Source organism: Chiloscyllium punctatum, chromosome 25 (assembly GCF_047496795.1).
Source record: "Chiloscyllium punctatum isolate Juve2018m chromosome 25, sChiPun1.3, whole genome shotgun sequence".
Classification (NCBI taxonomy): domain Eukaryota; kingdom Metazoa; phylum Chordata; class Chondrichthyes; order Orectolobiformes; family Hemiscylliidae; genus Chiloscyllium; species Chiloscyllium punctatum.
Genome location: NC_092763.1, coordinates 24,321,311 through 24,348,752, shown reverse-complemented (window position 1 = coordinate 24,348,752; position 27,442 = coordinate 24,321,311). Strand labels below are relative to the sequence as shown.

Here is a 27,442-nt window from a genome sequence, read left to right as displayed (position 1 = left end):
CCACCAATTTTACATTGACTTTTATTGTTCCTCTGGCCAAAGTGCATCACCTCACTCTTCTCTGCATTGAGCCTCATCTGCCCACATCGATCCACTCTTCCAGCTTCACAATGTCTTTTTGGAATTCTGCACTCTTTACAGTTTACAATTCTTTGAAGGTTAGCGTCATCTGCAAACTTTGAAATTCTCCCTTGCACACCAAGAACCACATCAATAATATAAATCAGGAAAAACAAGAGTCCCAATATCAACCTCTGGAGAACTCCACTACAAATTTTCCTACAGCTCAAAAAACTATCCATTGATTATTACTCTCTTTTTCCTATCACTGAGCCAATTTTGTATCCACATGGCCACTGTTCATTTACATCATGGCCTACAACCTTCCTCAAAGCTCCATTGTGAGGCATTACATCAAATACCTCTGGAAATCCAAGTATACCATGTCAAAACCATTACCCTCATCAACCTATTCCATTTCCGCTCCAGCAATATTTATTTTCACAAAGGATTAGCTGAAGTTTCAATACATTACGTTTTTCTATCCACGAGAATGCATTTTTAAATAATACAGTATAGGCTGATAAACTTTATTCACTGTCAGATATCTCCTGATAAATACTGATGCTGGCTAATAGGTGAGATGGTGTGGAGAGAGCAATAGATGACAGAGAGGTTATAGGGGCCCATTGGGACAATCAGTGACATATGAGGTATGAATGACTGGGGGATGTTGGTACAGGGTCATACATTGGCATGTGAGTATGAGGGGTGAGGGGATGGGTAAATGGGCATAGGTTGGTTCGGAATGGGGGAGGGATTGGGTGCCATGGAGTTTATGAGGGACCAGAGTGATAGATTGAAATAGATGAGTTGAGTGAAGTGAGTGATGGGGGAGGTGAGAGCAAGAGGGATGCTTCTGAATCGGTTTTTCTAGTAAAACGCTGTCTCAGTGGTCTCGAGCTTTGCTGGGTGTTCCCAATTCACCTGGCCTGACACCCCATCCCCAGCCCCAAAAATAAGGAGTGGGCTCATAGAGTCAGGAGTATGTACACTGCTGACTCCGGGATGAAAACTGGAGCATCTATCTTCACATGTTAGTGCGACTGAGCAGAGATCACCTCATTTCGAAGGACAGTGCCTTTATTAAGAATATTCCGTCCTCCTGTATTCCTCCACTTGAGTACGATGACATTAAAACCTAATCTCTAACGTAACATCCATGTGACCTCCTGAAGTGGTGTCAATCACTTGAACATGGATCAGAGAAAATTTAGAAATCTTTTAATCCTTATTGCTCAGGGTTTCCTCAGCTTCTATGTCACTCATGGTTGCAGCAAAGGCACCTGAGGGAGGGGAGGAGCTGGGTGGCAGAAACAGGGAAGAATTACTGAGGAAGAGCCCACTTACAAGGTTTCAGCCAACTTCAGGGAAAGCTAGGCTTGACAGTGATAAACTCAATCTGGTTGGTATAAAAGTTGGAAACCAGAACTCCTACAGAACTGATCAAAGAGAGGAATAGGACGCACCTTCTGAGATAGTCTTCATGATGTGAAGGAAGCACATCAGGAGATTCCGGGATTCGTGCTGATCCAGCTTGCTGTACTGGGATATGTTGCTCTCGGTGGAACTCTTTCGTTGGTGAGTCTAAGAGATATGTGCATGAACAAAAGGGCACAGGAGCAATCAGACTTACAGCTGCATCCAGAACTGTTCCACATCATCTGCTGGGCATCGTCATAGACAAATCCATAATGGTTCCCAAAAAACAACTCACTGTGCAGGCCAATCACTGACTGGAGCTGTGCTCCATCTTACGAGCCTCATCATTTCTCTCAATCAGTGCCTTGGAGCACAATTAACACAACAAACCCCAACTGGTTGAGAGTTCATGCAACCTCTCAGCGTGGCATTTAGCCCATCATTCCTATCTTTGTCTTTGAATGAGCTACCATTCAGTCCTACTTGCTCTCCTTAAGCCTCAATATTTTTCAGCAAGTCAGTCCTATTGTCTCAGTAAGTGGGTTGCCATGCCAATAGGACATAGAGGAACACCACAAAGAATACTGATAACTCTTCTACATTTTCATGCTGATGTTTCGTATCTTTTGAAAATGGACATTAAATAGCCAACCTGATCGCATGACCACATTTCCAGAAGCTTCTGAACCCCCTGCACTGTCCAGAGATTCCAGCTAAAGCTGACACAAAGGTTCGGGAGCTGTGCCAGTCCTGGACACAGGGAAGTATCAAGACACATTGTGTTCAAATGGGCAGCAATGCCTTTACAATGCTAGGCTTGGCCTGCCAGAAGGAAAACCAGTGCAACCAGCTTATCATGGAATCTATTCTTGGATACTGTAACTCTCGTAAACTGATTTACATAACTGGATTAACCAAAACGTGTAACTTACAACCCACGTCCTTTCTTGTCCTGTCTTCCATAACTTCTTGAGTGCTTACATGTGTGGATGGAAGAGGAAATTTATTCCTCCACATTCTCTAAGTGTCAATAATGAACCTTACTGTTGATTCATCCTGAAAGGTATTTTTGTTGTGGGTTTATTTCAAAAATTGCAATCTGAAATCCAGGGTTTAGGGAACCTTTTCCCTTGGTAAGGATTGAGAATAAGAAAGGGAAACTTTCCTCCTTCAAGCTTGCTGCCAACTTAACAGGGAAAACTTTTTTTTCAGTAAAACTCATCTTCATTCTACCTTTGCCAGGCTGAGAGACTTCAGTTCATTTTACAGTGGATCTGAAAAATCCGTCCAGAGAGGAAACGTTCATCAGATCAACTTCAATAGACCTGAACTCAGACCCTACAAGGGACTGTCAATGGTTTCAGCTCTGTCTCAATTCCCACCTCCTTGTCAATAAGTTGTTCTAATGTCTCCCAAACCCAGGGAAGTTAGTTCAAGATCCTCACATTGGTTTTTCTTCAAATTGGTCTGTTGTTCCTGTTCTCATTTGGAGTCATTGAGGTTTACAGCATGGAAACAGGCCCTTAGCTCAAGTTGGCAGAAGTGAGGACTGCAGATGCTGGAAACGAGAGTTTAGATTAGAGTGGTGCTGGAAAAGCACAGCAGGTCCGGTAGCATCCAAGGAGCATGAAAATCGATGTTTCGGGCAAAAGCCTGCTTCCATTCCTGATGAAGGGTTTTTGCCCAAAACGTCGAATTTTCTGCTCCTTGGATGCTGCCTGACCTGCTGTGCTTTTCCAGCACCACTCTAATCTAAACCTTTAGCTCAACTTGTCCATGCTGCCCAGGTTTCACATTAATCTAGTCCCATTTGCCTGTGTTTCGTTCATATCCCTCCACACCTATCCCTTCCATGTCACCTCTCCAATGTTTCTTAAACAATGAAATTCTTGTCGCCTCCACCACTATCTCTGGCAGCCCATTCCAGGCACTTAACACCTTCTGTGTGAAAACAAATTGTCCTCTGGGCCCTTCTGTATCGCTCCCCTCTAACTTTAAACTAATGCCCTCCAGTTTTAGACCCCCTTACCATGGGGAAAAGCTGTTGGCTAGCTCCCTTATCCATGCCTTTCATGAGTTTCTAGAACTCTATAAGGTCTGTTGAGTGCAGTCAAATATCAAAGGTCATACACAGAAAGAACATAGTAGCTCCACACACAGACCCTGGTTTTGCCATGAATTTTTCTGTTGTGGTTTACAGGCTGGGCAATCTGACTATGGGGTGGCACGGTGGCTCAGTGGTTAGCACTGTTGCCTGACAGTGCCAGGGACCTGGTTCTATTCCAGCCTTGGGCAACTGTCTATGTGGAACTTGCACATTCTCTCTGTGTCTGCATGGGTTTCCTCCAGGTACTCTGGTTTCCTCTCACAATCACAAAAATGTGCAGGTCAGATGAATTGGACACGCTAAATTGCCCATTTTAGGTATGTGAAGATTAGGTGCATTAGTCACGGGCATATGTAGAGAAATGGGGAATGGGTTTGGGTGGGATACTTTTTGGAGGGTTGGTGTGGGCCTGTTGGGCCTGTTGGGCCAAAGGGTCTAGATTGAAAGAGACTCTGATTCTTTACTGTATCAGAATTGGATGCAAGATGTTAAAAGTTCAAAAGAGTTTTTTTTACATAGTCAATGGAATCCTGTCTTTCATCAGCCCTCTCGGGTGTGCACGCATTCAACTCAATGCTCAAGGAGCCTCTGGAATCATCACGCCTCAGGCCTTGAAAGCAAGATACACCATAACCTGCAGATACAAAAAGAATGGGTTAGCCCTCAATTATGACGGACCTTAATGCAACGTGTCAAATTTCAAGCTGACACTAGCCTTAAGGTGGCAATGAAGTCAATGGAGACAGATAAGAAAGTATTGAATACGTTGAGAAAAGTATGGATGAAAAAGTACACGGGCAGTCAGAGTAATTGCGAGTGAAATTTAAGACAGACTGGTAGAAAAAGGCAAAAATATAAAGTGATGTGCATTCCATGTTCTGCGTTGAAATCATTAAAGACACCGCTGAAACAGGTTTAGTTAATTCAATTGACAATATACCCAGAGTAGCAACTAACAAGATTATAGAATCATTGAGTCACCTAAGCAAGCCAGGAGAACAGATGTCAGAAACAAATTGGACAGTTCTCTGAGGCTGCAGCAAGGCATCATGGTCATATTCAGGAAGAAAACTGCATTTATATATCACCTTTACATAATGACAAGTCCTGAGGTACTTCTAAAAATGCTATCCATCATAATTTGATGTTGAGTAAGGTCAGGAGACATTGCAAAAGGTAACTTAAACCTTGGTCAAAATATTGTTTTGCAAGAAGCATTTTAGATATAGGAATAGAGAGAGACAGCAAAGTCTGGAAGGGAAGTCCAGAGCTAAAGGATATTGGCAGCTGAAAATATGGTGCCCAAAGTTGGCGTGATTAATGTCAAGGATGTGCAAGGCTGTTGGAATTACAGGGGGGAAGAAAACATTTGGGAGGTTGTAGAGCTGTAGGTGATTAAATTCTGTTAGTAATTAGCTTGGTGGGGTCTTTCTCAACCCAAATAAAAGGTGTTAGTTTGAGCCTTACTACCAGGAGATGAGCACAAAACTAAGGGAGTTCCTCATTGCTGGAGGTGCCATTCTTGCAATGAAATTTTCAACCCAAGCTCCATCTGCCTTCTTGGATGAGTTTTCGAGGACCTATTTCAAAGGAGATTTCTTTGCAGTATCCTGGCCAATATTTATCCCTCAACCAATAACTCTCAAACAGCTGATCAGGCCACATTTCCTGTTGCTATTTGTGGAAGCTAGCAAGCTCCCATAAATTGGCTGCTGCTTTCTCTGCATTGTAGCATTTCAAAAAGGCAGCTCCAACACACTTTGGACTTCCAGGAATTGTGAGTTGTCAATATATTAAAAAATGTCTTTTCTCCACCTATTTACTTAGTGAACACCCCTAGGGCACATGAGGCTGCAAGGCTTTGTGATTTTGAATGATAAGGTCAATTCTTTAACACAACCTTATATCTAATGAAAAACTATCATACGTGAAACCATTGTTTGCTACCTTCAAAGAGGCAAAAATGGGCTGATTTACCTGGAAGAGCTAATTCCTTGTCTATAAAGCTGCCCGACTTGTGTGGAGTTGTAGCGCCACTTAATGGTGAGAAATTAAAGGCCAGGTCATCTCGGACATTCTGTATTTTAAGAAAAAAAAGCAAGGTATTCTCAAAAGGGCTGCGAATTTACAAATTTTGTGAAAATAATTCACCATGGTGATGGAATAAAGAACAGGATGCCAAAAAGCAGAAGTACCATCCAGTTAGTTAGTTTCTAGCCCTAACTTTCTCATATTCAATGAAGCACACAATTCCTTTTTGACGGTCCTACCAAGACCTTTCAGTCAGAATGTTCCAGATCAGAGCCACTGGTGTATAAAAGAAATTCTCTCATCTGTTTCTTTACCAACTATCCCAAATCAGCATCTTTTGGTTATTGATCATCTTGACAGCCAACATTAGTTTAAATCAGGATATAACATTTTGGAATGTCTTAGGATGTGGGCATTATCAGCAGACTGGTGGCTACTGACCATCCCTGTGTGGCTCAAGAAGATGGTGGTCCAAATGTCTTTTTGACCCAAAGCAATCCCCTGGGGACCAGCATTGATAGAAATCAACTTTTTGCTCCTACAACTGAAAACGTGGAGAGTGACAGAGAGTAGCTTGGATAAACAGATGACCCTGGCTGCTTTATTCTTACTAGCAGTTCAGTGGCACACAATAGATAGGAACAGGAGCAAGGCCATTCAGCCTTTCAATCCTGTTCCGCCATTCAACTATATCAGGGCTGAATTAAATCTCAACTGAAAACAGAAAGAGCTGGAGAAACTCAGCAGGTCTATCTGCATCTGTAGAGAGAGCAGCAGAGTTAGTGTTGTGAGTGAGGTGTGATTCTTCTTCGGTTCTGAAGAAATGGAAGAGTCACACTGCACTTGAATCGTTCACTCAGTTTATCTCTCCACAGATGCTGCCAGAGCTTCTGTATTTCTACAGCCCTTTGTTTTCACTTCAGACTTCCAGATCTGCAGTACTTTATCAATCCTATGACTTAGGTTTGCAGGGTGACACAGATGCAGGAATCATAGAATCCCTACAATGTGGAAACTGGCCATTTGGCCCATTGAGTCCACACCGGCCCATCTCCCTACCCTATTCCTGTAACTCTGAATTTCCCATGACTAATCCACCTAGCCTGTACATTTCTGGACACTTCAGGCAGTTTAGCTTGGTCAATCCACCTAACGTGCACATCTTGGACTAGGGGAGGAAACCCATGCAGACACGGGGAGAATGCAACTCTACATAGACAGCTGCCCAAGGCTGGAATTGAACCCGGGTCTCTGGAGTCGGCAGTGCTAACCACTTAACCACCATGCCGCCACAAGAGGATGATAACTTAGAGTTACAGATAAAGGCCCAACGTACTTCCTTGCACAGGAACCACAGGAGCACAGCATAAGACAGTGAGGGGTTCAGAAGATCACTGCCGAAGGGCAATAAAGAGCTGAATACTCACAATGCCTGAGAAGCTCATGCTGAAAGTGGAGAAATCCTTTACAGTCAGCCGCTGGGTATTTTCAAACAACAGCTTCAGCAGTGGCAGGTACAGCAGGCTTATCCTGGCTTGCATGTTCTGAAACAAAAAGATGGTGAAGCATTAACTTTAAAGATCAGGAACCTTCGACACATCTCCTGTGTTCAGACGCTGCAAGAGGAGAGTTAAAAGAACGTGCTCCTCGAGATGTTGTGAAATTTCAAATGACTTCATAGCCAATAGAAATCTTGGCACATCCCTCATTTAGGAATCACGACTGTCCATGCCTGAACAGCAAGATCCCACAACTGGTGATGAGTGAATGGCTGAATAATCTGCTTTGTAAATGTTGATTGAGGGATAAGTATTGAGCAGGACACTGGGAGAATTCTATTAAAAAATGACAAGATATTTTATGTGGGAAGAGGGACACAGTTCCTCAATTTACTGCCTCATTCAAAAGATACTAAGCCTGACACTACTGCACGAGAGTGCCAATATGAATTGTGTGTATTCTGGAGTGGGGTTTGAACCCATAGCTCAGCTCAGAGATGAGAGGTCTATCATCAGAGCACTGTCTGATAAGAGGAGTGGCACTGCTCCATTAACATTAGCCACCTCTGTCAGCATAGACTGGATGAACCTTCACTGATTAATGGTTTTCACAACACTGTTAACATAAACTTCCTCAAGGCATTCAAAGAGGAATGAAGAGCTTGCAACATGTCACAAGGCAATTTTTCCATGAGAAAACAAGTGTGGGCTGATGCAATCACCAACCTGTCCAGTCGATGGTGTATAACTGGGGTCTGAAACATTCCTCCCATTTTCAACCTTAAGAACACCATCAGGGATTAATGTTTTATATTGGTGTACTATTCCTGGATCAAAAACTTTTTTTTCTCCAATAGCCCTATCTATTTGAACTGCTGTTATTTGTGAATCTGAACACCCAAATCCATCTGCCACACCATCCTCTGTCAGTCAATGTTTAATTCTTTCTCTTTATTTAAAACAAAATATTCCATGTCTTAGCCTCAGCCATCTTCAGCTGTGTCAATGACCTTCCCTCCCCCATAAGGTCAGAAGGGTGGATGCTCACTGATGATTACACAACATTTTAGCATCGTTTGTGACTCCTCAAATACTGTAACAGTCAATGCCCAAATGCAACAAGTCTTGCCGCTGGGTTTGATAAATGGAAAATGGCATTCAGGTCACAGAATTGTCAAGTAATGGTTATTTCCAATAAGAGAGAATCTAACCATCATCCCTTGACATTCAATAGCATTACCATCACTGAGTCCCGCACTATGGATATCCCAGGAATTACCACTGACCAGAAACCCAGCTGACTTCAAAAGATTCCACCATTCCTTCATTGCTGCTGAGGGGAAACCCTGGAACTCCCTCCCCAGCAGCACTGTAGATGTATCTACAATACAAGGCTGCAGCATTTAAGAAGTTGGTTTCTTAAAATCGTTAGCGGCAAAGAAGGATGAGTAACAAATAATCACCTTACCAGCGATGCTGATATCTCATGCAAGTGTAAAAGAAAACCTCAAATCTGCTCATGTTATATTTCAACTATCACTTATCTTCGCCCATTTCACCAGTTTATATTCACCTTCAGTATTATATAGGGTACCTCCCATTGTGGTGTGGTCTACAAGTTTGGCTAACACTCTGAATCAACAACAATAAACATTGGCAGCGAAGAGAACTGAACTGTGAGGAACAATGCTACCCACTTTCATCTTTGAAATAAAAATAAATTAAGCTGGTGTAACTCATTGTACTCCCACTGTTGGAATATTGCGTGCAATTCTGGTCTCCTTCCTATCGGAAAGATGTTGTGAAACTTGAAAGGGTTCAGAAAAGATTTACAAGGATCGTGCCAGGGTTGAAGGGTTTGAGCTATAGGGGGAGGCTGAACAGGCTGGGGCTGTTTTCCCTGGAGTGTCGGAGGCTGAGAGGTGACCTTCTAGAGGTTTACAAAATTATGCGGGGCATGGATAGGATAAACAGACAAAGTCTTTTCCCTGGGGTCGGGGAGTCCAGAACTAGAGGGCATAGGTTTAGGGCGAGAGGGGAAAGACATAAAAGAGACCTAAGGGGCAACTTTTTCACGCAGAGGGTGGTATGTGTATGGAATGAGCTGCCAGAGGATGTGGTGGAGACTGGTATAGTTGCAACATTTAAGAGGTATTTGGATGGGTATATGAATAGGAAGGGTTTGGGGATATGGGCCAGGCGCTGGCAGGTAGGACTAAATTGAGTTAGGATATCTGGTCGGCATGGACGGGTCGGACCGAAGGGTCTGTTTCCGTGTTGTACATCTCTATGACTCTATGGCAAGTATTTTCATTGAAAAGGGCTCTTGTAGGACAGTGCTAATATCCTGCCTCTGAGCCAGGAAGTCTGGGTCCAAATCCCATCTGTGCCAGAGGTGTATTGGGACATGGCTGCACACGCTGATTAAAATAACTATCCTTCCTTACAAAAAGAGATCAAAACAGGACACTATACTGTACATTCAAAGTACAATTTCACAAAGGCTCCAGAAAAACATCTTGCATCCAATTCTGACATAGTAAAGAATCAGGCTCTCTTTCAATCCATTCATAGTCAGAATGCCCAGCCTGTAAATCACAGCAGAAAAATCCATGGCAAAACCGGGGTCTGTGTGTAGAGCTATTATGTTCTTCATGTGTATCACCTTTTGTATTTGACTGCAGTCAACAGACCTTATAGAGTTCTATAACATCATGAAAGGCATAGGTAAGGGAGATAGCCAACAGCTTTCTCCATGGTAAGGGAGTCTAAAACTAGAGGGTATTGGTTTAAGGTAAGAGGGGACAGATACAAGAGGACCCAGAGGGCAAATTTTTCCACACAGAAGGTGTTAAGTGTCTGGAATGGGCTGCCAGAGATAGTGGTGGAGGCAACAAGAATTTCATTGCTTAAGAAACATTGGAGAGGTTACATGGAAGGGATAGGTGTGGAGGGATATGGCCCCGAAACCGGCAAATGGGATTAGATTAATGTGAAAACTGGGCAGCATGGACAAGTTGGGCTGAAGGGCCTGTTTCCATGCTGTAAACCTCAAAGGGTAAAATGAAAGTAGCAGATAGTGAAAGGGACTGTCAGACAATACAGCAGTATATAAATAAATTGGAGAGTTGGACAGAGAAATGGCAAATGGAGTTCAATCCAGACAAATGTGAGGTGATGCATTTTGGAAGATCCACTTCAAGAGTGAACTATGCGGTAAATGGAAAAGCCCTAGGGAACATTGATGTACAGGGTGATCTGAGTGCTCAGGTCCATTGTACCCTGAAGGTTGGAACGCAGGTCAATATAGTGATCAAGAAGGCATACAGCACGCTTTCCTTCATTGGATGGGGTACTGAGTACAAGAGTTGGCAGATTATGTTACAGTTGTGTAAGACTTTGGTTCAGCCACATTTGGAATACTGCGTATAGTCCTGGTCGCCACATTACTAAAAGGATGTGGATGCTTTGGAGAGGGTGCAGAGGAGGTTCACCAGGCTGTTGCCGGGTATGGACAGTGCTAGCTATGAAGAGAGGTTGAGTAGATAAGGATTATTTTCATTAGAAAGATGGAGGTTGAGGAGGGACCTGATTGAGGTCTACAAAACCATGAGAGGTGCAGACAGGATGGATAGCAAGAAGCTTTTTCACCCCAGAGTGGGGGACTCAATTACTAGGAGTCACAAGTTCAAGGTGAGAGGGGATAAGTTTAGGGGAGTTATGCGTGGAAAGTTCTTTACGCAGAGGGTGGTGGATGCCTGGAATGCGTTGCCAGCAGGGTTGATAGAGGCGGGCATGATCGTGTCATTTAAGATGTATCTAGACAGACACATGAATGGGCAGGGAGCAGAGGGATACAGATCCTTAGAATATAGGTGACAGGTTTAGATAGAGGATCTGGATTGACACAGGCTTAGAGGGTCGAAGGGCTTGCTCCTGTGCTGTAATTTTCTTTGTTCTTCTTTGACTCAATGACAATTGTGGCAAGAGGTATTTCCTCCTCTCAAGATGAAGGCCAACATGATACTTGCCATCCACGTGGATTATTGCACCTTCATGTTGGTATTTACTGACTCGTGAACAAGGATGCTTAGCTCCAACTTCTCAATGTTAAAAGAGACGCTGCCTCTCTGCTTTTCTCCCCAAGTGAATAACTTCACATTTATCATATTATAGTGCAGCTGCCATATTCCTGCTCATGCTCTTAGCAATTCCAAGTCTTCTTAAAACTTCCTTGCATCTGTAGGCCTTATAGTTCTACCTAGTTTCATGTCATCAGTAAATTTTAAAATATTGAAATCTGTCCCCACATCCAAATAATACTTTCAGAATGTGAAGGACTGTGACCCTAGCACTGATCTTTGTGGTACCCATTAGTAACAGCTTGGCACAGAATGACACAGTCATTCCAACAAAAATAGAAAAACTTTGCAGGCCTAACAGCATCTGTGGAGAGAAGATGGAGTCAGTGTTTGGGTCCCTTTTTCAGAATCTTCTTCACTGCCACAAGTAATATCCTCATACAATTCTCACAGGCTTGTCCAACATGATTTTTCATTCATCGATCCACCTTGATGCTGGCCAATTTTAGTACTAGTTAGCACAGGCTCTCGTTAGGACAAATTATACAAAGCTTCACAAAAGCTACACACAACTGTACAAAACTCTGGTGCGGTCACGCTTCAAGTATTGCTTGCAGTTCTGGTCACCACATTATAGGAAGGATGTAGAAGCTTTGGAAAGGGTGCAGAGGAGATTTACTGGGATATTGCCTGATATGGAGGGAAGGTCTTATGAGGAAAGACTGAGGGACTTGAGGCTGTTTTCGTTTGAGAGAAGAAGGTTGAGAGGTGACTTCATCGAGACACATAAGATAATCAGAGGGTTAGATAGGATGGACGATGAGAGCCTTTTTCCTCAGATGGTGATGGCTAGCATGAGGGGCCATAGCTTTAAATTAAGGGGTGATAGATATAGGACACATATCTTTATTCAATTTCTTTACTCAGAGTAGTAGGGGCGCGGAATACACTGCCTGTAGCTGTGTTAGACTCAGTAACTTTAAGGGCATTGGATAAATATTTGGATGAAAATGGAATAGTGTAGGATAATAGGCTTCAGATTGATTCCACAGGTCGGTGCAACATCGAGGGCTGAAGGGCCTGTACTGCGCTGTAATGTTCTATGTAAAATGATTGCATACTAACCACATTACCAACTAACTGCTGTAATATATTAAAGAATCAGACTGTGCAGAAGAGGCCCTTTGGTTCATCAAGTCTGTACTGCCAAAGACTACTCTAAATCTACATTAGCCCCACCTTCCAGCACCAGGTTTACAACCTTCAATGTTATGACACTTCCAAGTGCTCATTCAAGCATTTTATTTTTAAAAATTGGGAGATTTCCACCTCAACCATTCTCCAAGGTACTGCAAGCCAGGTTCCTACAAACTCTCTGGGTGACAAAAAGTTTCCTTAAATCTCCTCTGAACTTTCCCCCCGCTCCCCCCCCCCCCCCACCTCCGCACCCCACCACCTTCCCTTCAAAATCATGCCTCTCTTGTTATTGATGCTTTAACTCGGGGGAAACCCTGCTTTATACTCATCCTTTCAATGACCTGCATAACCTTATAGACTTCTATTAGGTCTCCCCTAAATCTTCTCTGCCCCAAAGAAAACATCCTCAGTTTATCCAGCCGCTTTTCATCACTGATATTCTCACGCCCAGGCAACCTCCCAGTGAATCTCCTCGGCACTACCTCTAAAGCAATCACATCCTTCCTATATTGTGATGACAAGAACTGCACACAGTACTCCAACTCGGTCTAACCAAAGTTCTGTAAAGCTCCAACGTAACTCCCTGATCTTATAATCTATGCCGTGACTGATAAAGGGAAGCTTCCTTTATTCATTGTCTACCGTATTAACCTGTCCTGCCATCTTCAGGGATCTGTGGACAAACACAAGATCCCTCTGCTCCTGAGAGTTCCCTAGTGCCTTGCCGTTCATTCAGTACTCACCTGTCTTGTTCCTTCTACATCACCTCACATTTATCAGGGTTAAATTCCATCTGCCACTGATCTGACCATTTGACCAACCTGTCTATAGCCTCCTATAATCTAAGACCTTCTTCCTCACTGTCAACCACTCAGCCAAATTTTGTGTTATCAACAAACATATCATACACCCCCACCTCCCGAACCCTTATCAATTGTTTATACATATCACAAACGATAAGGGACCCAGCACTAATCCCTCTGGATGCTGGTCCTCAGTCACATGACAGCCTTCGCCCACCACTCTGTCTCCTGCCATGAATCCAATATTGGATCCAACTTGCCAAGTTACCCTGGATGCCATGTGATGTTAGCGGCTTTTTCAGTCACCTAATGTGGGACCTTGTCAAAGGTTATGCTGAAACCAATATAAACAAAATCAACTGTGGTAGCCTCATCCACATACCTGGTCATCTCCTTGAAAAATTCAAATTTGTTAGGCATGACTTGTTTCTGACAAAGACATGCTGTCTAACCCTGATCACACCTTGCCTCTCTAAGTGGAAATTAATTCGCTCTTTTCAGAAATTTCCCTCCCACTAATGTGTACGTCACTTTTCTGTTTACCTCCAACACCCTTCTTGTGAAGAGGAACTACATCAGCTGCTGTCCAATCCCTTGAAATCTTCCCTGTATCCAGAGAGAAACTAAATAGTCGGTTCAGAGCCTCTGGAAATTCCTCTCGTTTCCCACAGCAGTGTCGGACACAATACATCCAAATGTGGGGATTGGTCCATTTTTAAGCCCACCAAAATTATCAATACCTCCTCACTCCTTAAGTCAAACTGCTCAAGAAGCTCCCTGGATTCTGTAGCTACATCCTCCTTTGCCCAAGTGAAGACAGATGTGAAGCACTCGTTTAATAACCTACCTAAGTCCTCTGGCTCCACGCATAGATATTCCCCCTTGTTCCTCAATAGGCCTACTCTTTCCCTGATTATCCTCTTCCCCATAATATACTAACAGAATATCTTCTGATTCTCCCTAATCTTACATGCCAGTATTTTTTCATACACCCTCTTTGCTCTCCTAGTTGCTCTTTGCACTCGCCATAGTTCACTACACTGTCCGTTGATTTGCTCCTTTTGCCTCTCTTTTCCTTCTAATCCAATCCTGAATATTCCAAGATGTCCAGGATTCTTGGAGCTTACTGCTCCTGCATATCACGCTAAAGGGAACATGTTGAGCCTCTACGCCCCCCCCAATTCCATTTTGAATAACCCTTCCACTGTTCTGCTGTAGGCTGACTCAGAAATGGCATCTCCATTGTTGGCACATAAGCCCAGAGTCAGAGGGTGTACTAATCGCATGGTATCAGTGTTCCAAGGATGAGAGCTGTAGCTTCCTTAACCCCCGTGTAATTACAATCCTCATCCATGGTGTGCTCTCTACCTGCATGTGTAATGCAAAAGCCCCTGGATGGCAGTCTGGTCAATGAAAATAACTGCTGCTGTCATACCTTGTGCGAGTATCGGTCATCGAACGCATGTTTCATCATCAGGCTCTTGACAATAGCTATCGCTTCATGCCGAATGTCCCGAGACTCATTCAGTGCAGTGGCTAATTCCCTCAGGAGAAGGCCCACAAGGAAATGATTCTTGCAGAAGTCTTCAGTAAGGGTGCACTCCAACTGCAGATCTACAGGTAAGACAAGGGAGCAAGACTCTCTTTAAAAACATGGCTGGGAAAGGCGAGTAGTAATTGAGTTAGGAGGTGCATGCATGTAATGTTTCACTCAGTAAGTAAATATTTGGCTCACTAAAACTCGCTTCCAGTTCTACCCTTCACCAACTGATTTTCCTAAATATAGCATTTTGCGTCCAAATTAAATCCAAAATCATCACTGAACAAGGGCTGAATCTCACTGTCCTGTTATTTTCCCCATTACACTGCTGATTTGGCACTGCAGTTCTTCAGTATGATGGATACTGCCATTGCACAGGTATCCTAGTGATGTGTTAGGATAAGACATTGAATAAGAATTTAACTGCAAGATACCCAGATTTTGGCATTGCCAGTACTTTAATATTCTCAAAGCCCTAGGGGTGTCAATTTTAAAATTTAGCAGTACAGAAGAAACACAAGAGCCAGACAAATTTCAATTACCAGGAACAGTTAATAAATCCAACTTATCCTTAAAATGTATATGTTTAAGAACTGTCCCCTCAAACTGGGCCATTCCCACACTGTCCTGTTGAGGAATACTGCTGCATCAAAGTCAATGATTGGACAAGCACAATATACCTGGTGTGATTTAGATTAGATTGAGATCAGATTAGATATTACATTACTGAGTGTCCAAGTTCTGTGTAAAACTTATTTAAGAGAAAACTACCTCCATATTTAACCTCACCCCAGTCAGCCTTTTCTGTTGCAAGTCTTTCAAAGATTCATCTCTCCCTACCCCATGCCAGAATCAACAAGACTTGTAAAGCAGATTCCTATTCCAATATGTACACTTCACGTCATTCCACTGTCTCCTATTTCTGTCTGTTGTGATACAAAGGATCATCTCCATGAGTCAATGCTGTAGAAACTCACTCAGAGAGGGAAAAGATAATTTTTTTAAAAATTGTGCTTAGAAATGGGCACACTGATCATCCTGGACCCTCACATTGAAGTGCACCAGTTGGACTAATATCTCTTACTCACAAGTGTTACTGGTTTTTCTTCTGGGAATTGAGAGGTTTAATCCTGTTCCTATCAAAGAGGATAAATACAGCATCCCTACTCACCTTGGGGTGGCCCAGTGGCTCAGTGGTTAGCACTGCTGCCTCACAGAGCCAGGGACTTGGGTTGGATTCCTGCCTCGGGCGACTGTCTGTGAGGGATTTGCACATTTTCCCCGTGTCTATGTGGGTTTCCTCCCACAATCCAAAGACATGCAGGTTAGTGAATTGACAATGCTAAATTGTCCATAGTGTTCAGGGATGTGTAGGTTAGATGTATTAGTCAGGGCAAAAGTAGGGCAATGGGTCTGGGTGGGTTACTCCTTGGAGGATCGGTGTGGGCCTGTTTCCACACAGAAGGGATTCCATATTTATAAAGGTGCCTTCAAGGGTGATTGCTACCACAGACACTTATAAATCATTCAAGCTTCATCAGCTCAACAGATCCCAAAAGTTTCCCTTCATTCCCTGGGATTGGACTTCTTTTCATCCTCCAGAGCAAGAGATATTCAGGAGGCCAGGATGATGGGGAGGTTACAAATGAGGTAGAGACCTAACAGCAGAAGGAAGTTAGTGGCCAATGGAAGCAAGACTTTTATTCCGGATTTACCAAATTGTATCTCAATACCTCGGGTTACAGCTGTCCCCATGTGTGTGCATGCACACACTTCAGATATCAAATAGATACATATTTTAACTATGTAGAAATTTGAGGGGGTGGGGTACTGGAAAAGCACAGCCAGTCAGGCAGCATCTGAGGAGCAGGAGAATCGACGTTTTGGGCATAAAGGGCTTACGCACGAAACGTCGACTCTCCTGCTCCTCAGATATGGCCTAACCTGCCGTGCTTTTCCAGCACCACTCTCTTGACTCTGATCTCCAGCATCTGCAGTCCTCACTTTCTCCTATGTAGAAACGTATTCCATTGTGCACAGATGCACACTTAATATTCCCAACCAAACTGTTCTGAAATCCAGAAGGGACTGGTCTTCTGGGGATAAACCGAAGTTGCCTCTCCAAACCAGAGAGGTGATCAAATTCCTAAGGATTGATAAAGAGCTAATGCTGCTCAGTATACCTTGGATCCGCTGCAGCCTGCTCTTCGCAAAGGACATCGGCAAATTCAAAGGAATGAAGTGCTCATGATAGCAGACTATGTGCAGGAAATCCAGCTTGTATTCAGTGAGTGCCTGTTGGGAGTGAGATGGTGACAGGCAAAGCATTAAAAAGAGTGAATGAACATATTAATGGTCTGTTTTCAAAGATGAACAAAATTGTTTAAAGTTAAAGGCCCTGAATTTATTCTGATGTTACTGCTGCTCTTCTTTAAAGGTTCAATTTCTGACACTTTCCTGCAACAATGGGGTGTATCAGCTCGGGGGGTCTTCGCGCTGGAGTTTGTCACATAGTTTGTTTCTCTTGAGGAGAGGCCAAATCAGTTATTGCATAACTTAATGAAATAGCAAAAGAACTTTATGGGCAGCACAGTGGCTCAGTGGTTAGCACTGTTGCCTCACAGCACCAGGGACCCAGGTTCGATTCCAGCCTCAGGCAACTGTCTGTATGAATGTTTGCACATTCTCCCAGCGTCTGCGTGGGTTTCCTCTGGGTGCTCTGCTTTCCTCCCACATTCCAAAGATGTGCAGGTTAGGTGAATTGGCCATGCTAAACTGTCCATAGTGTGGAGGTGCATTAGTAAGAAGGAAATGGGTCTGGGTGGGTTATTCTTTGGAAGGTCGGTGTGGACTTGTTGGGCCAAAGGGCCTGTTTCCACACGGTAGGGGTTCTAATCTAATCTAATCTAAAAAACTGTGCTGAAGAGTTAGCAGGAACAAATTGGAGCTGATACAGGATGCATTATTGCAACATAGTCTTGCCTTTAGGCTATCAGCCTTGTTTCGGGAACCTAACCACACAGACTTTACAATGGAAGCTGAGTGCTGTGCTGTTGATGGATTTCATGTGACACATTGAAAGTCTGCCCTCTGATGGTGAATGTGAAAGACATCATGACATTTTGGAATGACTGCCCTCAAAGAGCACTTCGGAATATCCTGAGGTCAGAAACAGTGCTGTTGGAAAGCAGAACCTTGCCTTCTCCCACATATTTTGTTAGTATATCAACAATATCCTTTTTTTTTCTAATGGGATACTCCCCTCTGCCTCTTAAATAGACAGCATTAATATCATGAAATTCAAGGAAGTGACAGTCTAACAGAGTGAAACATCTCACTTGATATCAAACACATACCTGACTAAGAAGAATAAACCATTAAATTCCCTTATACTGTCTGACTCAAAAATACTGCTGAACCACTAATGTCATCAGCTCTTCCAGCAGTCATACTCCTCCCTCTACATCAGATCACCCAGGAGTATAATAGATAGAACTATAGAACATAACAGCATAATACAGGCCCTTCGGCCCTCTAACTAACCTACACAATTTCATTTTCATCCATATGTTTATCTAATGACCATTTAAATGCCCTTAAAGTCAGCAAGTCCACTACTGTTGCAGACAGGACATTCCATGCCCTTACTACTCTCTGAGTAAAGAAACTACCTCTTACATCTGTCCTATAGCTATCACCCATCAATTTAAAGCTATGCCCCCTTGTGCTAGCCATCACCTCCGAGGAAAAAGGCTTTCACTGTCCACCCTTCCTAATCCTCTGATCATTTTGAATGTCTCTATTAGGTCATCGCTTAACCTTCTTCTCTCTAATGAAAACATCCTCAAGTCCTTCAGCCTTTCCTCATAAGACCTTCCCTCCATACCAGGCAGCACCCTAGTAAATCTCCTCTGCAAACTTTCCAATGCTTCCACATCCTCCCGAAAATGCAGCGACTAGAACTGTATGCAATACACCAAGTGCGGCCGCACTTGGCGTACGTACAGCTGCAGCATGACCTCATGGTTCCGATCCTCAATCATCCAAGGTGGCTACACGGTACTCCTTCTTAGCAATCCTATCAACCTGGGTGGCAACTTTTAGAGATCTATGTAGTTGGACACTAAGATCTCTCTGCTCATTTACACTACCAAGAATCATACCATTAGCCCAGTCCTCTGTATTCCTGTTGGTCCTTCCAAAGTGAATCACCTCACACTTTTCTGCATTAAACACCATTTGCCACCTCTCAGCCCAGCTCTGCAGCTTATCTATGTCCCTCTGTAACCTGCAACATCCTTCAGCACTATCAACAACTCCACCACCCTTAGTGTCATCTGCAAATTTACGAAACCATCCTTCTACACTCTCATCCAGGCCATTTATAAAGATGACAAACAGCAGTGGCTTCCAAACAGATCCGTGCACCACACCATTTGTCACTGAACTCCAGGAAGAACATTTCCCATCAACCACCACCCTCTGTCTTCTTTCAGCTAGCTAAGTTCTGATCCAAACTGATAAATCACCCTCAATCTCATGTCTCCGTATTTTGTGCAATAGTCTACCATGGTGAACCTTATCAAACGCCTTACTGAAATCCATATACACCACATCAACTGTTTTACCCTCATACACCTGTATGGTTACCTTCTCAAAGAACTCTAAAGTTTGTGAGGCACGACCTTCCCTTCACTAAACCGTGTTGACTATCCCTAATCAAACTTTTCCTTTCTGGATGATTAAAAATCCTCTCTCTTATAATCCTTTCTACCACTTTACCCACAACTGAAGTAAGGTTCACTGGTCTATAATTACCAGGGTTGTCTCTACTCCCCTTCTTGAACAAGGGGACAATGTTTGCTATCCTCCAATCTTCTGGCACCATTCCTATATTTTCACACTTTCCAGAATTGTTAACCCACCTCCTCCTTATGAACCGCAATCCTGCCGAGTCTAATTTAGTGTCAGAGGTGGGGGTGTTAAGGGGTGTTCCCTCACGATTCCACTCATTTGAGCTGAGACTGTACACTGACACTCGGGTGCAGGACTGAGGGATTGCAGCACTTACAAATGTGTACAAAGTCAAAATTCACACAACACCGGGTTATAGTCCAATAAGACCTTGCCTCCATATCAGGCAACATCCTAGTAAATTTCCCCTGCACCCTTTCCAATGCTTCTACATCGTTCCTATAATGTGGTGACCAGAACTGTATGCAATACTCCAAGTGTGGCCGCACCAGAGTTTAATACTGCTGTAACATCTCATGGCTCCAAAACTCAATCCCTCTACCAATAAAAGCTAACACACTGTGCACCTTCTTAATAACCCTATCAACTTGGGTGTCAATGATTTAAAAAGGAGGAGCAGGTGTATTCACTTACGTGATATGGAGAATAGTAATGCCTAATCAACATCACTGAACCAGATTAACTCCCCCATTATTACAGCTTGTGGGATCTGTGTGTGTGAATTGGCTTCTAAAATAAAAGTATGCCGGTGGTGCTGGAAATGTGAAATGAGAACAGAAAATGCTGGAGAGACTGAGCAGGTCTGGCAGCATCTGTGGAGTCAGAAACAACCAATGTTTTGAGTCGAATATCAATCTTCATCAGTACGTTTCAAAAAAAGAGTCATACCAGACTCGAACATTAACTCTGCTTCTCTATCCCTCTCCACAGCTGCTGCCAGAACGTTTATTGTGTGCTTCCTACATTACAATGTTAATTATACTTCTAAAATATGTGAACTTATCTGAAGCAGGTGGTCAGTTTGCTTGCTGAGCTGGTGGAAAATTAACATGACAGAGCTCCAAAGAATGAAACCACACCCCATTTCTACAGATTATCAAAAGGTACACAAACAAAGGATTGCCCTCAGAACCATAGTCTCACTTCCTGGTACACCGACATACAGACTAGCATAGGAACTGCAACGCAAACTGAAACACCTGAACTGAAATATCCACTCCACCCAGGAATTCTTTAACATCAAACACATCAAGATAGAGGATGATAGGTCATGGTCTCCTTTGACATAACAGCTGTAATCATCACTCTAGCCAAAGAAACACTGGCCTCACTGCCAGACAAACCAAGGACAAAATACTTGACAGCACCAACTCCATCAGCGAGGACAGCACCCTCAAATCCTAGATCTGTGGCTCACAACCCACTTCACCTTCAATGACAAGATATGCAGACAAAACAATGGGACGCTTATGGGATTATCTATATCAGGACTTATAGCAGAAGCAGTTATGCAGAGTTTAGAACGAACAGCCCTTGCCACGATCCAGCCCAAACTTTGGGTCCGCTATGTGGATGACACCTTTATCATTATGAAATGTGCACAGAAGATATCCACATACACATAAAAAAACATCCCGACTAGTAAAAAGTTTATCAAAGAGGAAGAGAACACTAGCTGACTCCCTTTCTTGGACGTCATGGTAGAATGGAGAACTGCAGCCCACGGTCTACAGGAAAGCGACACACACTGACCAGATATGCAACTACAGAAGCAATCATTCCAACAAACGGAGCTGCATCAGGGTACTACTCAAATGAGCCACAAAACGCTGCAACACATTGGAACTATGAGAAGCGGAGGAGAAACACCTATACAACATAAATCAGGAACAACGGTTACCCAATAAGCTCAGTTCACCGATTCCTGCACAACTGACCTAAATAGGAAGACAGAAAATGCCCAGAGACTCTGGCCACTCCACCATACAACAAAGACATTTCAGAGATGGCCACTAGATTACTCCGGCCCCTCGGCATCACGGTGGCCCACAAACCTACCACCGCACCGAAGCGACTCCTGACGAATTTAAAGGATCCCAGCAGAATGAACATAATAAACAAAATACCCTGCAAGGACTGCAACAAACATTACGTTGGACAGACAGGCAGGAAGCTAGCCACCAGGATACATGAACACCTACTAACCACCAAAAGACATGACCAACCTGCACTAGCATCCATACACACAGATGAACAAGAACCCCAGTTCAACTGGACCAATGTATCCATCTTGGGACAGGCTAAACAAAGATAGACATGGCAATTCCTCGAGACCTGGCATTCAAACCGGAACTCCATTTACAAACATATAGCTTTGGACCCCATTTACCAATCTTGCAGAAACAGAACTAGAAATGACATCACCCACCACAACAGACCAAGACACAGAAATAACAAGCGGCACAGAATACCAGCGCTTCACCGGAGGCTCACTGATGATGTTACCTAGCATGGTGACGAAACGTCTGAAAACAAACCTACCAGCTCAGCGAGCAAACCCACAATCTGATCCACAACCTGAGCTACAAATCGTCTCCAAGATCTCAAAGTATCTAAAGCACCTTGGATTTCCTACAGTCTTAAAAGGCACTGGGGAGAGGCATAGTTTTGTTTTGTTTCAATGGCCCAGAGTAATACAAAGACAACTAGAGTAACTACTTCTTGAAAAAGATCATGAGAATAAAGAGAAAAGTTCACCTTGGGATCCTTGTGAGGGAAACAGCTAATGTAGTCATTTATTAGGTTGAAAATAAACCCTCTGTTCATCAATGTTAAGCTCCGCTGTTGAATTAAGAACATTGAGATTATTAAGTCATGAGAACAGCCTCCATCCCCAGCACCCGCTCAAATCAGTAACTGAGGCCATTGAAAGCTAATTAATGTCCACTTCTGCAGCTCATCCCAGTGCAGCTGATATTAAGTCAGTGAAAGACTTGAAGCATAGCAGCAAAACCTATGAGGGTAACTCCTAGCTCCTGGGAGTGTGTCCCCCTTGTGCAAAGATAATTAGTGCCTGGATACAGTTTAAATAGGCAGGGCTCGCTGACAACCACTGCACCCATCCTTGCTACTGACCTCCCTCAACACATTCCCTTGCCCCATGAACCTTCTTCCCACCATCATTCACGAGCTCTATGATGAGACCTTGAGTGGGTGTAATACCAGCAAAGGCCACAGTCTCCCAGTGGTGCTGGTAAGAACCATGGAACTACCGTTGTCTAATTGACTGGCAGCCCACAGGGCTGGTGGGTGACAGGATATTTGTCCTGAGGGAAAGCTGGCCTGAATGGCACAACATGTGATAGAGTTTCCCTGAAAGAGGAGACATGGTGGTTTGATAATTCTCCCAATGGCAGCTATTGTGCCAAGAAGATTCTGCCTGTAGAATGGACTCTGAAGGACCATAGCAGAGGGAAAGCTCTGTAATCACTGAAGAAAACAATTCAATGGAACATGTTGGAAAATGGGAGATGAGAACAAAACTGATACAAACACACCAGATAAAGATGGATTGAGTAGCATTTCTTATCCATAAATATCTCCTGATCTTCTAACAAGCAAGCAAAGATAACAAGTACTGATATACTTGAACAAAGACACACTCAATAAGCCCAAAGTACGAGTTGAATCAGTCCTACAAAAAATCTCTACCTCTGTGAGAAGACTTTATTAATAGGCACTTTGGGTCCATCAAGATTGTCTTTTTGTTATAACTTTTGAATAACTTTGCACCAATTTTCTACCTACTGACCTTCATGAAATGAGCCCAGTTGATATTCACACTCCTGGATTCCTCCGGAATCTCCGAGTACCGCAAGTTTACATGAGGAATTATCGCAAGGAGAAGGGACTGCACAGTATGCTGGAAGCAGTCCGGAAACCTCTGAGTCCTGGGGAGCTGTAAACAGATCAATTAATGGAACTATCATGTTCAAGGAGATGCAGCCGAAGACTTTTTTTTTCATAATTAACACTAAATTATTCAGGCATTTCGCATGAAGTATTCATCAGCTTCTGAATCATGAGATTTTATAGAAAGTATTGCTGAAAATGCCACATTTGAGCAATACTCAAGTTCTGAATGACTATTTCATTATCTGGAATGTCTCAGATTTATTGCAGATGAGAAACAAAGAGTCACGTAATCTGTTGAGAATTTTGCTGGCAGTAAACACTTTAATGGTTAAAGATTAAAGAGGGGCTTAGGTTGTCTCAATAGGAAGAAGGCATAAAATGTTATCACAAATGGACACGGTAGAAGCATCCGTGCTAATGGTAGCTAGACTGTCAGTCTCCAAGTCTCAGAGAGGTGTTGTCAACTTCAGGTTGTAAACAATTATGCTTCAAACATAACAAATGATTAAATAGAAAGCTCGGCATTTTAAATGCTAAGTGCCAATAAAAACTGTGTTTTATCAGTACAGTTACAGTAAAAAAACTTAAAACCTGAAATCTTGTCATGTCACCCCTGCTCTTCACGGAAGTTCAAAGTTCACATTTTTTCCTCAAGATTATAAGTGCCCATAGGGCTCATAAGACCCAAGATCATAGGACCCAAGATCACATTATTTCTTCCATTTTCCCCAGTGCCAACACTTCAAAAGCACGTCAACGGTTGTAAAGTTGGATGTCCTGAAAGAGGCTATCCAAATGTAAGCCTTTCTTTCCTGTGTTTCATGCATGTACAAAATAAAGTTAGGAATGTGAATGAAAGACGCTGGAAGTATACTTATACTTCCCTGGGGTCTCTGGGTGACTCTATACCATTTCCCTAATGGGATATCTAAAACCAAACATCTGTACTCCATTTGTGACTTCTTCAGCCTCCTGTGGGGATGCGTGTTTCACTGTATTCACCGCTCTTCATATAAAATCCAAAGTCCTGTCAGCCTCAATGCATCATAAGCAAGTTGGTGAAGGTTCTATCAAAATGTTGGCCATTTACAGGAAATTATGAAATTATACTCTACATGCCACAACACACTGTCACCTGGAAATGGGACTGGTTGTTGAGAATAGCAGCGAAACACTCTGCAAGAGAGTTTCATAATCATCCACCAGAACTTTTCCCAATCTATATTTTCTACTGTTTTGAGTATGTGTCTGAGGATCTCAAATGCTCCCATCCCTGGTGAAGCAAAACCTTGTGAATCCAAGGGTGAAGAGACGAAGAGATTGGGCTTACCTTTAGCTTGTTCTTGTCGATCAGGAACTGGGCCATTGACTTGATCAACAGTTCAAAGAAAAACCATGAATGCTGGAAGTTAAAAAAGTTAAGAAAGAAATACTCAGGAAAGAGTTCTGTCTGACTGGCGATCTAATTTCATCCCTTATTCTCAGGCAGCGTCTCCATACTCTTGTTGCCTTGTTTCATGGGCACCCTGTAACTCTCCATAAGAAATAGGAACAGGAATAGACCATTTGCTTCACCCCTACCCACCTCACCCTGAGCCTGCTCCATCATACAAAGAGAGTCATGGCCGTTCTGACACTCCTCACAGCCAATTCCAATGTTGTCCCCATAGCCTTTGGTTTCCCTGACTGATCAGGAAGCTACCTGTTTCAACCTTAATTATACACAAGGACTCTGCTCCCACAGCTCTCTGTGGCAAGGAGTTCCAAAGACTCTCAACCCTCAGAGAAAAAAAATCCTCAACTCCGTCTTAAATTGGCTCCCCTTTATTCTGAGACTATACCCTCTGGTCCTAGATTCTCCCATGAGGTGAATAATTCTCTCAATATTTACCCTGTCCAGCCCCTTAAATATCCTAGATGTTTTCTTAAGATCACCCCTCCAAAGTGGCCACTTTTTACTAGAATGCTAATAGATATCATCACAGTTCATACTCCCTCCACAACATGGCAGTCAGGAACTAGAACTCTGATTGAGCTTCCCCTGCTCTTGTTCAGGGCCATAGAACCCTATGAATGTACAGTAGTTTAAGTGGTAATTTACGGGATTAACAATGCAGTGGTCATAAATTCAAATCCCAGCAATGAGAATTTTGAAATCTTCAATCAGAATGTCCTCCCATTAACTAGCAAGGTGATACCTCATATTCCAGGGTCACTATGGGATTCAGCATTTTCCATTATAAGTTGTGATATTTTAATTTTAAATACATTCTAAATTAGTAGCATTGCTTCGAAAGAAAAAAAGAATGTCATCGACAGAAAGTACTTCCAGATCAATGTACTGAAAAAATCAAAACGCAACAAAAATGTCATCAATGTTACTCTCCATGTGGGCCTACCAAGTCAGGCTTCACTGTGTCCAGTGATCACAGTGACAACTGATGGCTATCATGTTAGTCTTGGACTAAGTGGTGCTTCTTCTGCCTCTAGGCCCTAAATTCACTGGATACAGTGAAGCCTGACTTGGTAGGCCCACATGGAGAGTAACATTGATGCCATTTTTGTTGTGTATGATTTTTTTCTGTACATGGCATTCTTAAACTCGCACTACAGACAGCCAAGCAGAACAACCCATGCAGGCCCTCCAAGGGCCATTACTGTGGTAGTGCTGTACTCTCAAGGGAGCTACGTTTTGCATGGGATATAAAATTGGTGCCCAGCTTGCACATTAGTGGAAGCAAAATACCTCACACCTGTTATGAGAAAAAACACAAGGAGCTATCTCCAGCGTCCTGCTCAACATTCATCCCCCAATCAACAGCACTCAAATAGATTATCTGGTAAGTTACCGAATTGCTACATGTGGGATCTTGATGTGCATAGATCGGTCATGCTACAGGAATAGTGAACATGCCTCAGACGTTGTTCCGAGAGAAAGAAAGCAAGAAAGAAAGAAAGAAAGAAAGAAAGAAAGAAAGCAAGCAAGCAAGAAAGACTGATAGACAGACAGACTGATAGACAGACAGACAGATAGACAGACAGACAGATAGACAGATAGACAGATAGACAGATAGACAGACAGACAGATAGACAGACAGACAGATAGACAGACAGACAGATAGACAGACAGACAGATAGACAGACAGACAGATAGACAGACAGACAGATAGAGTGTGTGTGTATGTATGTGTGTCAAGGGCAGAGAGAGTGAGTGAGTGAGAGAGAGAGACAACAGTAGGGGGACAGCGAGAGAGTCAAGGGTGGTGGGAGGAAGAGAGAGAGAGAGTGTTAAGGGAAGGGGGAGAACAAAGTAAGTCACAGGTTAATGATGACTTAATGGATTTTATACACTTCTTAACTAAAGGAGGGTGAGCAAATGTCTGAGTAGCTGCACTGTCAGTTCTGATACCAGAAAGCACAGACCTTCAGCAGTTTATTGATGGTGAGAAAATCCGCAGACTGTTTCAGAATGGCAATGAGCGACCGAGCCAGTTCCCCGTGTGTTGTCTTGTTTTCGGAGGTCATGTATTGGTCAGTCCTGAAAACGTACTGAAGAGAGCAATAAATCAGCAGGGACGCTCAGCAAGCTGGATTCCCTCCCACCCCTGAACCTGCCAGTGAACGATGAGCTCCACAACATAACATTTCTCACTGGGGGCAATTTAATCCAGGTCAACCCTGGTGGGAAACAAAGAGATGGGGCTCAGGTCATCATGGGCAAAGCCACATGACAGTCACCCATAGAAAGGGCAAAACCTGCCATGATTATCTCAAAGCCCACCAGAAGCTGGCGATGGCTCCTGGATTGATTGGCAGCTTCACGACTTTGCCTTCCCGTTCAATCCTGTTGTGGGACCTGGCATTGGGAAGGAGGTGGGATGGGGATACTGAAAGCCATCCCTGTGTACATGCCACTAATCCCTCCTATCTACTCGCCCTCCATGCCAGAGTCCAGGAATATGTCTCCGATCCCTGCAGAAGTCCCTGGAGCACTCCTGTTAGCGGCACTGCTCCCGGCCACACAGCCAGCT

At 43.3% G+C, this 27,442-nt stretch overlaps 1 protein-coding gene across 2 annotated transcripts in view; it reads right to left on the bottom strand.

The window, feature by feature from the left end:
• Window positions 1-27,442, bottom strand: part of LOC140495758 (dedicator of cytokinesis protein 11-like) — a 286,052-nt gene that overhangs the window by 93,066 nt on the left and 165,544 nt on the right. For both annotated transcript variants that reach the window (XM_072594834.1, XM_072594833.1), the window contains exons 26-35: window positions 26,835-26,960; window positions 24,742-24,813; window positions 23,308-23,454; window positions 22,254-22,337; window positions 16,925-17,036; window positions 14,637-14,815; window positions 7,048-7,164; window positions 5,567-5,666; window positions 4,105-4,223; window positions 1,530-1,647 (exon numbers count right to left, since the gene is read on the bottom strand). In XM_072594834.1, the coding sequence (XP_072450935.1) occupies window positions 1,530-1,647; window positions 4,105-4,223; window positions 5,567-5,666; window positions 7,048-7,164; window positions 14,637-14,815; window positions 16,925-17,036; window positions 22,254-22,337; window positions 23,308-23,454; window positions 24,742-24,813; window positions 26,835-26,960 (1,174 nt within the window). The remainder of the gene's footprint in view (window positions 1-1,529; window positions 1,648-4,104; window positions 4,224-5,566; window positions 5,667-7,047; window positions 7,165-14,636; window positions 14,816-16,924; window positions 17,037-22,253; window positions 22,338-23,307; window positions 23,455-24,741; window positions 24,814-26,834; window positions 26,961-27,442) is intronic.